Consider the following 17,157-nt stretch of genomic DNA (forward strand, 5'->3'; position numbering starts at 1 on the left):
CTCTGGCTGCCCGTGGTGGGAGCACTGTGAGGGAAAGCACTGTCAGACACACAGGGCAGATGGCTGACTTGGGTACTCTTTCAGGGTGAGGGAACAGGCAGCAGAGACGAATGTTGTGTTCCCAAGATGAAGAGGTCCCAAGTCTCCTCCTGCAGTGCCCGGACAGAATACCAGGGGCACCTTTTACAAGAGAAAGGAGGCAACCAGTTTGAGAGGTTGGTGAAGGGTTGAAAATGCCTGGCGCACGCCTTTAATCCCAGCACCCAGAAGGCAGAGGCAGGCAGATCTCTGTGAGTTTGCGGCCAGCCAGTCTATCTAGTGAGTTTCAAGACTGCTAGGGCTGTGTGGAAAGACCCTGCCTTAAACTGCCCCCCCTTAAAAAAAGTGCCTCAGGGCTGGGGCACTGGGCGTTGAGGGTAGTTGGGAATGAGGCATTGACATGCACCAGCTTGCTCAGAAGTCCTTATTCAGGCTCTGTGTGTCCCTCACCGGGCAGTTTCCAGAAGCCTTGGTTTCTGTACTTCAGAGCAGGGTTAGCAATCTCTTGTTGGTTTTAGGCCAATCTCTCTCAGGTGGAAGGTAACTCCCACAGTAGCTTCTGCTGCTGCTAATGCCCGGGAGCTGGTCACAGGCCATTCTGTAGAGCAGTGTTCTCTTCTGAGTCCTGCCATAGTTAAAGATATTTATTTACAATTTGTGGGGCCCATAATGTCAAAGCAAAGTGCATGTCCGCAGGGCATATCATGCTGACAGGAAGAAGACATGCCTGGCGTGCTGGTCGGGGCCCCTTCCAGTATTGTGCTGCTTGTCTGCGTTCTGGTTGGCTGTAGCTGCTGGTAATTAATTCTATTTTCAGCAAAATTAGGAAGTCCATGTGAACCGGTTATTCTAGACTGCCTTCTCAGGGATACTGAGAGTCTCTCCAGATTCCTTTTCACTTTGTTATTTCAAAACCATGTAACTGTGGTGTGCGTGTGGTGTGATATGTTGGTTTAAAAAAAAAATACTGTGAACATGGAGTGCTGTTTTCAGGGACTGGGAAAGAGTGAGGGATGGAGACCTGTGTGTTGAAGGAACTATTTCTGTTGTGAGATTGTGGGTCTGTGAACCTGTTAATTTGTGGTGTACTTTGTTGGTTTTTTATTTTGTTGTTGTTTTTCAAGATAAGGTCTCGCTTGTAGCTTTGGTGGTCCTGGAACTCACTATGTAGAGCAGGCTAGCCTCAAACTCAGAGATCCTCCTGTCTCTGCCTCCCAAGTGCTGGGATGAAAGGCGAGTGGTATTACACCTGATTTTCTTGGCACACTCTCTGTAACTGTTTATGGGATTTGTCTTGTTAGCTAAGAGATACTTTGTATACTTCAGGTGGGTCGGTCTGGGCAGTAGATAACCTCTGTGCAGGTCCGGTTTGAGGGCAAAGACTCTTCAGGGCAGGATTGAGAGCCTAGGCCACTTAAAATGAGGCCACGGTCTCGAACACACCCTTGCCCAGCTTCCAGTCTCAGGACTGTAGCTGAGCCACGCAAGCACAGGTGCAGACACAGCCTTCCACAAGACCGCTTCTGTGTTGGCCTATTTTGTGCTCCTGGCTCCCTGGAAAACATATTTGCAAGAGGTGGGAAGAAAGACGCCACAGTCAAAGGACAGAAACAGTGAGGGGAGCAGGTGGTGGGAGCTGGGTGCTGCAAACCGCACAATCTGTCATCCCCGTTTGTTGATCTCGCATGCCATCCTTCAGTTGGCACCGCTGCTGCCAGGAACCACCCCCTCCCTTTTCCATCCTGCACGGAGCATTGTGGCAGTATTAACTCTTCCCTCCCTGCAGCCACTTCAAACTGAATTGTCTTCGTCAGGCCATGACCCACATAGACTTTAGAACCAAAGATATTTAGATGTGTCAAGGACCCAGTTTTAGAAAAAGCAGCAGTTGGGCTGTCCAGATGAATTACAGGCTCTGGGATAAATGTTCCTGGAAGCTGAATAGTGATAGGTAGAGGAGGTACCTGGACCGTAGGAACCTAGCAAAAGAGTTAAGGAAAAGAAAATAAAGCCCACTGGGGAGTAAATAGCTTAGTCCTGACAATGACTTAGCAAGATGAACAAGCTGTTTGTTAGATGCCTCTGACAACATTTTAAATCACTTATGATGTCTTCGCTGTCTCTTTTAATGTTTCCTCATGGGGATGAGAGACCCCCACCAGGGAACGCTAACACAGTTGTGTAACGGAGTAGGAGCTTGCTATCTAGGACGCAATGCCAAGAGCGGCTTTGTTCAGATGGCAACAGTGGAAGTTTTCTTGTTTAGTGACTTGGTTCATATGTGTCTATTAAGCCTGTGGGCAGGTTAGTTCTGTTTTGTCAACTTGATACAAGTTAGGGTCAACCGGTGAAAGAGAATGTCAGTCAAAAAAAAAAAAATGCCTCCATCTGATTGGGCTGTGGGCAAGCCTTCGGGCTTTTTTCTTGATTGATGATTGGTGTGGGACGGTCCAGCCCACTGTGGGTGGGGCCAGTCTTGGGCTGGTGTTCCTGGGAGGTATAAGAAAAGTGGCTGAACGCTAGCCTGAGAGCTAGCCAGTAAGCAGCACTCTTCTGTGGCTTCTGCTTCAGTTCCGGCCTCCAGGTTCCTGCCCTGACTTCCCTCACCAATAGACTGTGATGTGGAAGTGTAAGCTAGATAAACCCTTTCTTTCCCAAGTTGCTTTTGGTCATGGTTGGTTATCAGAGCAGAGAGGGGCCTGCCTAGAGCACTTTGGACTCCTGCCAGCACACCTGAAGGTCCATGTGTTGGTTGTTTAAGCCACTGTTACAGTTAGTATTAACCTTTACAGAGACAGAGCTTGTACTGCATCAGTCAGAAGGCATATCAAAGTTTGCAGAAATTCTGCTCACAGTCACTGGCTCGGAAAATAGAAAGCAGAATTTTCTATCAAGAAACCAAGTTCTTGGAAATCCTGCTTTTCTCTTGCACCTGGCCTGGGTGTTGGAGATCTGTCTCCTCGATTGCTTACTTTGAGAGCTCAGGTAGGGACTTTCAAACATTAGGAATTGCTTGAAGAAACTACAGAGGGGATTCAGATGTCTTGGTAAAGTCTCGTGCTTACTGTAGAGTTAAGGCCCCAAAACTTCAACATCTTTGGGGAATAAAAATGGCCAAGCATTTGACACCATCTGACTCCTTGATACCAGACTCTATGAGATCCTCCTACAGAGACCTTTAAAGACACCCCCAGCCATGTCCACGCAGGAGTACGCACAGCTGTTGTCCCACGCAGGAGTACACGCAGCCAGTGTCCCATGGCATTTCAAGTTGATCTCAAGTTCATTTGTGGTGAATCTGCTGCACATAGCACCCTCTTCCCCATCCCTTCCTTCCATACTTTTTTCTTCTCAAAATTTTTATTAATTTAGAGAGAGGCGCAGGGTAGCGGGGCAGGCATAGGCATGCCATGGCACACATGTGAAGATCAGAAGCTAACTTTGGGAATAGCTTCTCCCCACCCACTATGTAGGTTCCAGGGATTGGACTCAGGTCTTCAAGCCTGGCAGCCTTGACCCATAAGCATCTCACCTGCTCTCCCCCTTTTCTCTCTCTCTTTCCCTCCATCCCTTTCTTCCTTTTCCTTCCTTCCTTCCTTCCTTCCTTCCTTCCTTCCTTCCTCTCTCTTTCTATATGTCTGTCATCCTTTCTTACTCTTTCTCTTTCTTTCTTTCTTTCTTTTTTTCTTTCTTTCTTTCTTTCTTGCCTTACTATGTTTCATAGGCTGAGAACTCACAGTCCTTGTGAAGCTGGAGTTCAGGCATGCATCCCTACTCCCAGCTCTGAGCAGCCTTTTCCCTGCACTCCTCTGAATCTGTAAGGTCTGCCCTGCAGTTCAGTGCAGTTAGCTAAGGCGTTGGTGCACTCTAATTATACAATGCGTGCGTCTCACTCACCCACTCTCATGACAGTTACTAGGGTCCAGAGACCCTGTATCTCCCGTGACTCTCTAGCTGGAATCCATCTCCTGTGCTGTCTTGCTCTTTGCAAAGTGTTTCCCCTCATAGATTTGCCAAGGCTCGCAGGTAGATTGTGAGTTGTTCAGAACACTGTCATCCTGGTCTCTGTGTGCACAACCCCAGGCCTGCCCATCTAAGCCTTAGCTGGGAATGAAGGCTTTCTTTCCAGGGGTGGAGCAGAGGGAGGCTCTCCTAATTGGACGACTGCTGCATGCCAAGAGTTGAACTGTCTCTGAAAACGCTCCCCTCCCCTCTCCAGGCTCCAGTCCTTGCCACAGTGTGGGGCTCTGCCCTTCATGACGGCAGTGGTTCACAACTGCACCAGCCGCCACCGCTGCTCTGCCAGTGTCAGGGACATTCCTTCAAGAACAAGCAGGAACAAGTTGGCACTGGCAGATTCATCTCTGGCAAATCAAAAAGGTGTCCTTTGCCCTCAATCTTCCTTTGACTCCTTGCCGAACCAACCCCCTGCACTGGACCCTGCACAGACTCTGCAGTACCCAGTGTAAAAGGGGTACTTTTTTCACTCAGTGCCCAGCACACTAAATGTCACACACAGCCCAGCCATGAACCTTAGCAAGTATTTCTTTATTATTTCCATCCATCCATCCATCCATCCATCCATCCATCCACTCATTCAACATCCTGTGTACCATTGTCAAATGAAGTAAACAACTGTTCATTTGAAACACGGTGTCATGTAGCTCACATGGCCTCAAATTTGCTGTGTAGTGGGGGAGGATGACCTCGAACTCATGACCCTTCAACTTCCTCCTCAGTGCTGGGATTGCAGGCAAGCAGCACCATGCCAATGAAGCCAGCCTTACCTCTGTATCTTTAATTTTAAAGTTTCTCATTGAAGGTTTTTTGTGTTTGTTTGTTTGTTTGTTTGTTTGTTTTGGTTTTTCATTGTAGGTTTTTATTTATTTTTTTTCCTTTTCTTCTACTTTTTCCTTTCATGCTTCTTCTTTTTTTTCTTTCTTACTCTCTAGCTCAGGCTCTGGAATTCAGTATGTAGCCTAATCTGGCCCTGAACTCATGGCAATTCCCCTGCCTCAGCCTCTCATGCCCAGATCTTACCCCCCCCCCCCAGAACAATTTTTATCAGTTTTGGGGATGGGGTCAGTTGGTAGGTGCTTGCCTAGTGTGCACAAGGTTCTGAGTTCAATTCCCAGCACTAAATAAACCCAGCACTCAAGAGGTGGGGTCAAAGACTCCCTTGATCTAGAGATCAAGGGGTACATAGTAAGTTCAAGGGCAGTCTGGGATACATGAGACCTCATCTCAGAAAAAGCCAATAAATCAAGTCACATGTTCATTATGTGGCATATGTACAGAAAAGCACATTTATACACCTCTATAAGCAAACAATTAAAAAAGTGTCAGCCGTGTAACTATCCACTGCGGTTTTACTGTGGGGTCCCTCAGTAGCAGTGGTTCTAGGCATGGGCTGCCGGAGGAGACTCTGTCACAGACAGACAGACAGACAGACAGACTTACCTGGCTGCCAAGTATCAACAGTGCTGAAGTCAAGAAGCCCTGCTGTAACACCCAACTGTTAGGAAATGCTTGAGTGGGGAGTCGGGGTGTTGAGGGGGGAGCCAGGGTGTAGAGAGGGGAGTTGGGGTGTAGAGTGGGGACTCGGGGTGTAGAGAGGGGAGTTGGGGTGTAGAGAGGGGAGTCGAGGTGTTGAGTGGGAAGCCAGGGTGTTGAGTGGGGACTCGGGGTGTAGAGAGGGGAGTCGGGGTGTAGAGAGGGGAGTCGGGTGTAGAGAGGGGAGTCGGGTGTAGAGTGGGGAGTCAGGGTGTTGAGTGGGGTGTCAGGGTGAGAGGAATTTTTGTGCATGTTAACGGATTTGGATACTGAAGAAACATTAGCATGTAGACTGCAGTTCACATGACCTTTATCTTTAAAGACTACCCAGATTTCTAGGTGAGGGTTCACAGACCCTGTGGATCCCATCGGTCACTCTGCACTCTCTCAGGGCCACCAAGTGCTTCTAACCTCTTCTGTCACTTTTCACCCATCTTGGGATTCAAACACCGCAAGACTTTGAAGAAGCCAGATGTGATCCATTTTACTGTTAGTTAAGTCATGAATAAATTAAATCCAAGCATATTCTTTCCAATGAAGGTTCCAGCGCCTCTGAGCTCATAACACTGTCTTTTGTTTGTTGCAGGACTTAGTAATCCGAATTGTTTTTATCCTTGGCAACCTGACAGCAAAAAGTAACCAGGCCCGGGAACTTTTCTCCAGAGAGACTGGGAGCGTGGAAACTCTGCTCACCCTGTTTCAGAGCTTCTACCAACTCGAGGAGAGCTCACCAAAGCTGCAGCTCTCAGAGGCCAGGCCACAGGCGGAGGCCGAGGATGTGCTGGTCAAACTGACCCGCGTCCTTGCCAACATAGCCATTCACCCGCGAATTGGCCCAGTGCTGGCGGCCAACCCTCGGGTGGTGGGCCTGTTGCTGACAACTCTGGGTGAGACCTGCAGCCCCGAGACAGATCTGGGGGTGTGTGTGTTGAGGGCTGTGGGGGGTGTGGTGAGGGCTTAGCTCCCTTTAAGGAACCTCCTTGGCTGTGAAAAGGAAACCACTTGGGGGGGGGAGGGTCAGTTGGTCAAGTTCTTGCCTGATATACACACAGCCCAGGGTTCCGGCTTCAGCACCGATTATACCATGTAGGGTGCCCGTCCATGTCTGCAATCCCAGCACTCCGAAAGTAGAGGCAGGGAGGTTGAAGGCCAGCCTGGGCTACACGAGCCCTATCTCAAAAGAAAACCAAACCCACAACAGAACACTTCTGCCTGGTGGTGCCTTATCACAGCCCAGATTTCGGAACCATAAGACCATAACTGGTATAAATTTTTACCAAAGAGTACAGGCAGCGAGTCATACCCTTTAACAGGATGGATGCTGGGCTGTTGTGACAGCGCAAGATAAAGGTGCCTGCGGCCAACTCTGACAACCAGAGTTCCATTGCAGAGTCTACAAAGTTGAGGGAAAGAAGCAATTTCTACATGTTATGACTCCCTCACATGCGCTGTGGACTGTGATACACAATAGGCAGATACATAAATAAAGGAAAATATTAAAAGGTTAATCTTTTTCTGCTTTTATTTATTTATTTATTTATTTATTTATTTTTGAGACAGGGTTTCTCTGTGGAGCCCTGGCTGTCTTGGAGCTCACTCTGTAGACCAGGCTGGCCTCGAACTCACAGAGATCTGTCTCCTGTGCCTCTCAAGTGTTGGGATTAAAGGTATGGGCCACCACTGTGCAGTCCTAAATCTTATGGTTGGTGAATCATGTCACAATTTAAAGTAATTTTATCAGTCAAAAGAGCAAAAACTGGCCAAATGTTTAAAATTCTAATTTTTTCCAGGATCAGTCCCTACAAAGAGGGTTCATCTCTTTTTCCAGTTCTTGTGTCACCTGTAATTATGTCCCCTTCATGCCCCACCTTTCCAGGTTACTCTGCCACAACAGAAATTGATTTCGATCAGTGTACGTATGTGCCTGAGTATGTGGCTTGTGTGCAGATGCTTATAGGGGCCAGAGGGGGTCGCCAGAGTCCCCAGCTCTGGAGTTACATATGGTTGTAAGCTGCCATGGGTGCTGGGAACTGCACTCTGGTCCTTTGGAAGAGCAGCAAGCACCCTCAGCTGCTCAGCCATCTCTCTAGGCTCCCACAACAGAAACTGATTTCTCACATATCTGGAGGCCAAGGTTCTCAGTCAGCAACCAGTTCAGTCCCTGGAGAGAACTCTTCTGGTTCCTTGCTCACTGTGTGCTTGCATGGTCTGGCTTTGGTGGGAGCCACTCTTGGGATGGGGAGAGAGTCTGTCTGTCTCTTTCTATTTTGGGGGAAAAAAAGAGAAGAGGTCCAAAAGTCTTGTTGCCCTCTCTACAGGCAATAGATACAACCTTCCCCCAGTAGACCCTACCTCTCACTGCTTGGCCACCACTGTTCAAGTTTGGACCAGTTCTCCCTCTCAAACCCATGTTCCCAGAAATGAGACCCAGACTCAAAATATATTTACAAATACCTTGCCCATATAGCATAGCCCAGATTGTCCTTAAACTCACTGTGTAGCTAAGGGTGACCTTGAACTCCCAATCTTCCTACCTCTACTTCACAAGTAATGATTTTACAAGTGCATACAACACCTTGCCCAGTTTATGCAGTGCTGGGTGTCAACCAGGGCTCTGTGGGTGCCAGGCAAGCCCTCTACCAACTGAGCTGCATGTCCAGCCCCATGTAAACCTTGGAGCTCCAGGAAATACTTAAAGTCCAAGCCATTGTTTCAGAAAACTGGGCATGGTGGGTGCACTTGTAATCCTGGCACCCAGGATACGAAGGCAAGATCATCAGAGGTGGGGCAGGGCCGGGTGACAGAGGAAGTGAGAAGTCATTATCAATGGATAATGACCCTCAGAGGACCATCTGCTGGGAGGCAGGAGGATGTGGGAAGAAGAGCAAACTTGGGTCCCAGGGCAGGGTGGGGCCAGGACCTCTCAGACCCCTGTGGTATTTATTGTCCCCTTCACTGACGTAGGGCTCCACCTAACTTTCCTAGACCTGGCTGTGGGGATTGAGTTAGCATGTCCCCATCTCCCTGGAGGCAGTCACCCTTTCTTAAGGAGTGACTTTCTGGAACCCAGCTTGCTTCCCATCCCCGATGTCTGTCACTGTGAATGTGATGTCACCAATCTGCAGGGCAGAGCAAGAGCGTTTCTCACTCCCTTATCCCTTGGTTTCAGAATCCAAGTCGCTGGGCGACTGTGAGGAGCTGGTGATCAACACCACAGCTGCCATCAACAATCTGTCCTTCTACCAAGTGAAGAGCTCTGTCCTACAGCACAGGAAGCTGCGCGTGGCTGAATGTAAGGCTCCCAGACAGCGGTGGCCTCACCAACACTCACTGCTCAGTGTCGGCCGTGGCCTCACTGACATTCACTTAAGGTTTTGACTGCAGTTCCTAAGCACAGGCCTAGGGGAGTTCCTGGGACAGCTGCCCCACATACCTTCGAGCCTTTGAATGTGGGAACTGTTTGTTCCTTAGTTTTTGTGGAAATGCCTCATGGTTTGTATTTTAGCACCATTAAAAAGAATGTTAAGTAACTCTCCTCCCAAATACTGAGAATTTAACATTTATCATTCACTTTTAAATACCGTTACAGGAAGAAGTAGAGAATAATATCACCAGTGTAAGTTTTAAAATGTGTAAAACTCTGAGCCCTCCAGAGGCAGAGGCAGGTGGATCTCTGTGAGCTTAGAGCCAGCCTGGTCTACACTGTGAATTCCAGGCCAGGCAATGCTGCATCAAACAAATAGCAACAACAGCAAACCCACATAAACAAAAATCACACGCACAACACTACCTCTGGTATTGCCCACTTCTCTCTAATATGCAGATGGGTGGATAGATAGATAGATAGATATCTGCACACACACACACACATACACACACTTATGTAGTACTGGTAGAGAGTAGAGTATACATGTTATTTGGAAGTTTTTTCCTAAATTGACCCATTTTCTTCCTGATTGCCAAATGCAGTGCTCTTGAAGCTCCTCGTGAGTGACAACATGGATGGAATCCTGGAGGCTGTGCGAGTCTTCGGAAATCTCTCCCAGGACCATGATGTCTGCAATTTCCTCATGCAGAAAAATGGTGGGTCAATGACCGCTAAGATCTTAAACATGGGATCTTAGCTTGCCAATAGTCAGCTAAGTGACTTGCAACTTAAGTGATTAGAGTGTGATGTCTGTTTCTGTTTCGAGATGAACTATACTTTACATTTGTCTGATACAGGGACAGCACAGGATGCTGGAATAGACCACAGTTGTGTTCTCGCTCCCAAGAGTAGCCTCTTGAGAGATAAGGTGTGTGGGCATGTATGTGCATGTGTGCATGTTGCATGTGTATGTGTGGGGGTGCATGTGTGGAAGTGCGTGTGTATGTGTGTATTTGTGTGTGTGTGTGTGTGTGTGTGTGTGTGTGTGTATTTGTGTGTAATGCAATCTGCACGCATTATTTCTACTTCAGGGGATAGATGGGTGATTGTTTTCATTCACAAGCTAGAAGTGGAGGCAGGAGGATCAAAACTTCAAGGTCATCCAAAAGCTACACAGCTGGTTCAAAGCCAGCCTGGGTGTCTTAGTCAGGGTTACTGGTGGTGTGGTGAACGGGAGTATTTGGCGCACGTATCCTGATCACAGTCCATTGAGGGAAGCCAATGTAGGAGCTGAGGCAGAAGCCATGGAGGGCGCTGCTTTCTGGTTTGCTTGTCCTGGCTTGCTCAGCCTGCTTCCTTATAGCACCCTGGACCCAGGACCAGCTCAAGGGTGGCCCCACACCCAATAGGCTGGGTCCTCCTGTATCACCACTTAAGAAAATGCCCTACAGGCTTGTGTACAGCTAGATTTTATGGAAGCAGTTTCTCAGGTGATGTTCCCTCCCCTGGGGTACTGTGGTTTGTGTAGAGTTAATGTAAAACTATCCAGTATACTAGGATACTCGAGACCCCTTCATGAATGAAACAAACCAGCCCTGCAAAGAACAGAAAAACCTATCCATGTTGCTGATAGCAAATCTAGATATGGCAAACGCAGCTGCAGCATCAGCAAGGGGCAAGCCCTTATCCCCACATGCTGAGAGAGCTAGCGTTTGTCAATGCATCCTTTTGGTTTTCAGAACGTAAGTGCATGGGATGTATGTAGTCTCTGTCAAGCTCCCTGTCCAGCCCAGCCAACAGATCTGTGTGGACAACAGTGAAGTCGCCACTCAGGAGCTTCCTAAATGGAATATGGTGGTGTTCACACTCCGTCTGCTCACTGATCCCTTCACTGGACTCCTACTTGGGGATGAGAAAACCGGACTCAGTCTGTAGTATCATTTCCTAGGAGTAAGGGGAAAGTGGTTGCCCCGCCCCTAACTTACACTGCCCCTGCATTAGCAGCCCTGAGCTGGGCAGGCCAGTGTCTAGCAGTCTAAGCATCTCTTGTGTTTAGGAGGTGTCAGGAAAGATCTCATCAGGACCGGACTCTGTTGCCCCAGGCTGTGGCTTAAAGTTACAACTGGAGATTCTAACGGGCCTCTGAGAACAACCAGAAGCAGGAAGAAATATTACCCATGTTCCCTCCTTCCCACTAGCGGGGGAGCTGCTGTTGGGTCAGTGGTAGCAGAAATAGGGCCAGAAGCTGTGGGAAGCAGGAATTGGCTCTAAAAACAGCAGGTGTTACTGGGTCTACAATGGGAATCAGATAAACTTGGGAGGAATGGGTTCATCACACTAACCACGATCCAGTGTGGCAAGCCTCCTCTTCCCACTCTCTCACCCCGACTCCATCTTTCAGATCCAAACCCTACTTCATTTGTAAAACCAGCTCCAGCTGGGATGCCCACCTTCTGGTCTGTGGGTGCTCACTGGTCTGTTTGTTCTCTGCCCTCCCAGTGCACAAGTTCATGATCGCACTGCTGGAAGCCAAGAACCAGGATATTTGCTTCTCTGCCTGTGGGGTCCTCCTGAACCTCACTGTGGATAAGGATAAGCGTGCTGTTCTGAAAGAAAATGGCGGTATTAAAAAGTAAGCTTCAAGGCACGGACTCCGACGGGGACATGTTTTTCCTGGGAGGTTGGGGCCCATCAATCATTCCGCTAGAGCCAGGGTTTAGAACCTACGGGACACTTAACCACAGCTCAGGGGCTCAGGAGTGAAAACCTGAGTCAGCTAAATCTATAGACAGGAACTTAAATGATGACCATCTGGGATTTAAAGGCCAGCCGCTATGATAACAACCTAAAACCCGAAGACAAATTCCAACCCGCTAACACTCGAGTTTGGCGCGTCTTACTCAGGTTAGTGGAATGTTTGAGAGATTTCGGTCCTGGTGATTGGCAGCTGGCCTGCCTGGTGTGCAAGACCTTGTGGAACTTCAGTGAGAACATCACCAACGCATCCGAGTGCTTTGGAGATGACGTCACCAACACACTCCTCATCCTCTTGTCGACGTTTTTAGGTAAGTCTCTGTGTTTAAAAGCACAAGACTCTGTCATCAGTAAGAAAATACGATTAAAACCTGCTTTGAATGAAGTCATGGTTTCAAATGAATCTATATGTTAATTAGTGGTGTTGTTTATCACATGGAAAGGGGGCTGCGAGTCGATTTGATACCATAGTGGGATCCTCGCACTTGAAAGGCAAGAAAACATATAAACTGAAGAACATTTTCTTCTTTAACTTTTTTCTATTTTTAGAATTTTTTTTTCAACCTGGTTTAGGTCTAAAAACAGTAATTTAAGTCAATTGATGAGTGAATGACTTTACAAATTCTATTCCCTGATTATCCATGATTATTCAGTTATATTGACCATCGTAGCTATTGCAGAAAGGCTTGGCATAACTAAGAAGCCATAGGCTTGAATCCTTCTGGTTTGCATGTGCGGTGTTATTTGAATAGTGTATCTTTCTTTTACTGATGTCTTTCTGTCTCTAAAATGAAAGTGTGACAAACTCTGTTCAGTCCCAGAAAGGCTTGCACAGTTGTCACATCAGATGCATTATAAAAGGCTCCAAAGTCCTCCAATCAAACGGCTCCTAAATGTAGGTTCTCGCCTTATCCTTTGTAAATTTTAAAACCCTGGGCGTAGCTGCTTGACTGACTGACTGCTCTGTTGCTGGGAAGTGGTGCCACAAGCACAGCAAGTTCTATAAAGAAAGCGTTTTAATCGGGGTTGGCTTATAGTGTCAGAGGCTTAACCCATTATCATGGCAGGAAGCATGGCAGCACACAGACAGACAGACATGGAGAAGTGGCTGACAGTTCTACATCTCCAGGTATTAGGAGGAGGAGAGAGACACTGGTCCTGGCTTAGGCTTTTGTAACCCCAAAGCCCTCCCCCAGGGACACACTTCCTCCAGCAAAGCCACACTACTCCAACATGGCCACACCTCCTAGTCCTGTAGGTTCTAAATGACCAATGACCAAGCGTTCAAATCTATGAGCCTATAGGGTCATTCTCATTAAAACCACCACACAATCTATGAGCCTATCGGGCCATTCTCATTAAAACCTCCGCACCACTTTAAGTTTATATTTTTAACCCCAAGTTCAGTTAGTTGATGCCTTCTACTCAGAGTGCTAGGAGAGAAAGCACACTTACACCGAGAGTTTGATCCTGTGCCTGATGCCGGCACAAGACTTCGAGGGCGGCTAGCATGCTGTATGAATGCTAAGGGATGCAGCAGAATATCACTGGACAGGAACAGAGGTTCAGAAGTTACTTGAAAGAATCAGATCTGCTTGGCCATTATGGAGTCTGTCATGAAGGCATATGCAGGTGTGTGTGTGTGTTCGTTAGAATTCAGAGGAAGAAGAAGAATAGATCACGTTGTAAATGGTCGAAGTTCTCGGTGTCCTTGTGAACATGGAGGTTTCTCGGGTGGCAGGAAGCAGGGCTGCCTGCACAGGTTGTCTGAGTTCAGTTCCCGCCGAATCTGAGCTTGGAAATCAGCTGCAGTGTTAAGACAGCGGGCAGCTCTGGTGCAACCTTAGCAGTTGTGGTTTCAGGGGTTCTGGGCCCAAGCTGGGGATCCACGGTTTAAATGCTTGCTTGGCTGAGTCTGAAGTACAGAGCTAGTGCTGGGAACCTCTGCTCTAGTTTATGAAGCTAGTTCAAGGGAGAATTTGTAGGAAGGAGAAAGCCAGGAAAACGATATTATAGAGTCTTCTGAGGGTTGCTTGGGATCCATCAGCCTCAGGACTCTTGCCCCTCTAACCTTGGGCTTGCTCATACATTCCCCTGCCTCAGGCCTCTGCTTTCCACACCCAGTGTTTGTTGCTGTGTTTCCTTTGCTGTTGACATTCTTCCCCGTGTCTTCCGTTCAGAGAGAAAGACATGGCTAACTAAGGGAGCCTGATCACCAGGAAGCTGAGGCTTTTGTGTGCTTGCCTGAAAGACTGGCCTTTGCTGTCTAAGCTTGGGACAGTCAGCTATGGGTGATGAGCCAGGAGCCACCCAGACTGTAAGCACCAGCCAGAAAGGTGTGGCAGAGCCCAATCCCCAGGAGGCATCTGGTTGTGGTTGCCCTGTTGCCCACACTCCATTCCCAAGTTTCCTGTGGGGCTGTTCCAGCCTTTGGCCTCCACACATGCTATATACCCCGTGTAGGTTCTCACAGCCTTTGAAGCCTTTGGTCATGGTCGAATCCCAGGAATCCTGGGCTGCTAATAAAGCCACGGGTCATGAAACATGGCCTACATGATCTCTCCTGTGGGATGGTTTTGTAAATTTTCTCTTCACCCACTGAAGCCACTGGAGGGAAATCACATCACCCCACCCAACGTAGGTGCTGGGTGCGAGCTGTGGACTGGCTACAAGGGGTGCTAGCTTCCTGCCAAGTGACGTCTCTGTTACCTGCTCTTTGTTTAGGACCTTCACATTATGGTGGTGTGGCGAAAGGCCATTCAGTTGTCCAGGCTAGCCACAAATCTGCTCTGTGAGCATGTCTGTACCTTTATCTCCTTTTTCCAAAGTTTATTCGATACCCCCAGTATATTTTTGAGGTCATTAGCTAAGCACGGTCACTTAGGAGAAGGTGAGTCTAGGAAGTTTCATGACCTGCCTAAGGCGATATAGGAAATGGGGGGTCTTTTTATCCAAGGGTCCACATCTGCCCTTCGCTCCCCTCTGTTTCATTCTGTGCCCGGCACGCGTGTCTTCAGCAAATCCCCATCAGGGTCACTGTCGTGTGGAGCTAAACCAGCGCAGTTTGATCAGGGAGCCAGCTCATGGGACAAAGCATAACAGGTTTCTTTTTCTAATTCTCTTCCTTTTCATGGGCACGAGCGTGCATATGTGTGCATGTGGGCGCCAAGGCCCAGGTTGACAATCTTCCTCAGCTGATCTTCTTGAAGTATTCATTAAGACGGGGTCTCTCAGTTAAACTCAGAGCTCACCGATGTGGCTTGTCTCAGGAGCCAGCTTGCTCCACGGAGCCCATGTCTAAGCCTTTCAGGACTAGGATACAGGAGGTGGCTGACACAACTCTTGTCTTCACACAGGTGAAGCAAGCAGTCTAACCACTGAGCCATCTCCCCAGCCCCTCCTTGTGAATCTCGAGGCCTGGGCCCTGCGCGCTGAGCAATCTGTGCTGTGCCTCGCCGGCCCCTCTCACTACTGTAGCCCTCAGAACTTGCCTTTGGCCAAGGGTCATGGCTGTGCTGTGCCAGACAGTGCCCGTGAAGTGGGCACTTGGGGGCAGGGCATTTGACTTTCAGTCCTTTTAAAAGGAACTAAAGATTAGACTGTCTGTGGTCAAAGCAGAACAAGGTTAAATCGCAAAACGCTGTTGCAAAGTGTGAGTGTTGGATTTGAAAATATATGTGATAAGAATAGAGTTGTAACAGTTACCTAACTGAAATAAAACTCAGACAGTGACAATCTTCAATATAACCATATAGTCTAAAACTTCCTAGTACCACATACACACACACACACTCACAGAGGATATAATATATATATGTATAATATATATAATATATGTATCTCTCTATATATTCTATATTGAATATCCAATATTGATATATTGCATATCAATATATTCAATATTCTATATAATGTATATATATAAATATATATTCAATGTATCTATGTGTGTCTGTGTGAGTGTATGCCACACATGCATGTTCACAGAAGCCAGAGGAGGATGTTGGATCCCCTGGAGTTGGAGTTAGAGGTGGTTGTGAGCTGCTGGGAACCGAACTCAGGCCCTCTGCAAGAGCAATGTGCACTTTTCACCACTGAGTCATCCCTCCAGCTCCCAAAGTCATTTCGTACAAACTCATTATTGAAGGGCTTATCTTGGGACCCGCCATGAGCCCCTTTCACAAAGCTGCCAAACAGAGACAAATGTGTGTAGTTTACTTTTGTGAATTTATTGTTGTGATGTTGTGTTTAGATTAGTTTTTTTTGTTGTTCTTGTGGTAGTAGTGGTGGTTGTTGGTGTGTATGTGTGTTTGCACGCATGCATGTGTCTGTGTGCGTGTGTGCGTGTGTGTGTGTGTACACACTTGAGTGTGCCATGGTACGTATATGAGATCAGAAGATAATTCTGGACGTTAGTTCTTTTCTCTTCTTCCATCATGTGGATTTTGTGGCTCAAACTCAGGTTGTCAGGCTCGGCAACAGGCACCTTGACTTGCTGAGCCATCTTGCTGGCCCTGAACTCAGTTGTGTGTTCATCCTGAGGTACTTGGATCATTGGCATCTGGTTTTGTGACAAGGGGAGAGTGGGGCCTGGCTTTCCAGATTAGATCAGCGCCTGCCACTCCATGCAGTGCAAGTTCTAAACTTAATACCCGATCTAATGAGGCACTTTTTAATGCACTTTAATGTCTACATTTTTTTTCTTTTCTTTTCTTTCTTTCTTTCTTTTTTTTTTTTTTTTTTTTTTTTTTGTGGTTTTTCAAGACAGGGTTTCTCTGTGTAGCCCTGGCTGTCCTGGAACTCACTCTGTAGACCAGGCTGGCCTCGAACTCAGAAATCCGCCTGCCTCTGCCTCCCAAGTGCTGGGATTAAAGGTGTGCGCCACCACTGCCCGGCTGTCTGCATTTTTCTTATTGGTAGCTATTTAACTTTTTTTTTTATCCCCTCTATCCAGCCTTAGAGTCGATATGATCTGAGTACTGATGAACTAAATTCTGTATATGCTGGGCCTCAAGGGCACCAGAGTGTTAATGTTAGATTAAAACAAACAAACAAACAGAGTATGCCAAACCACCAAATCCATCCATAGCCCTAACAGAGGACAAAGTTATAAAGATTCCCGCTACTTAGAACTAAACACCTTGGGAAGTAAGAACATAAAACAGACTTTGCTTCATGCTCAGAAGAACTAGAACAGGAAGATGGTCTAGAAATCTGGAGTCAGTCAGTCTAGCAGGCTCTTCTTGCCCAGAAAAAGCCAAACAGGAAGGCCTTTGAAGGCCTGGAACACTGGCAGTGCCCTCCCTGCTGGAGGCCTAGGTTTGTCTCACCGGTGGAGAGGCCCAGGTTTGTTTACAAGGTTTCCATGGAGGCCTGGCTGGAGTGCTTGTGTCTGCATGGAACTTAATGTGAGAGCTGCATAGCTCTGCACTTGATCCCGAGGG

At 47.6% G+C, this 17,157-nt stretch overlaps 1 protein-coding gene across 4 annotated transcripts in view; it reads left to right on the plus strand.

Moving 5' to 3' along the window:
- The window catches only part of Armc2 (armadillo repeat containing 2), a 118,341-nt gene that overhangs the window by 85,065 nt on the left and 16,119 nt on the right, over positions 1–17,157 (plus strand). For all 4 annotated transcript variants that reach the window (XR_013105417.1, XR_013105418.1, XM_076916960.1 and 1 more), the window contains exons 13-17: positions 6,179–6,479; positions 8,762–8,884; positions 9,562–9,675; positions 11,459–11,591; positions 11,864–12,024. Coding sequence is in view for 2 of the 4 variants with exons in the window: in XM_076916960.1 (XP_076773075.1) it covers positions 6,179–6,479; positions 8,762–8,884; positions 9,562–9,675; positions 11,459–11,591; positions 11,864–12,024 (832 nt within the window). In the remaining 2 variants the exon portion in view is untranslated. The remainder of the gene's footprint in view (positions 1–6,178; positions 6,480–8,761; positions 8,885–9,561; positions 9,676–11,458; positions 11,592–11,863; positions 12,025–17,157) is intronic.

The sequence above is a fragment of the Arvicanthis niloticus genome, chromosome 20 (assembly GCF_011762505.2).
Source record: "Arvicanthis niloticus isolate mArvNil1 chromosome 20, mArvNil1.pat.X, whole genome shotgun sequence".
Lineage (NCBI taxonomy): Eukaryota > Metazoa > Chordata > Mammalia > Rodentia > Muridae > Arvicanthis > Arvicanthis niloticus.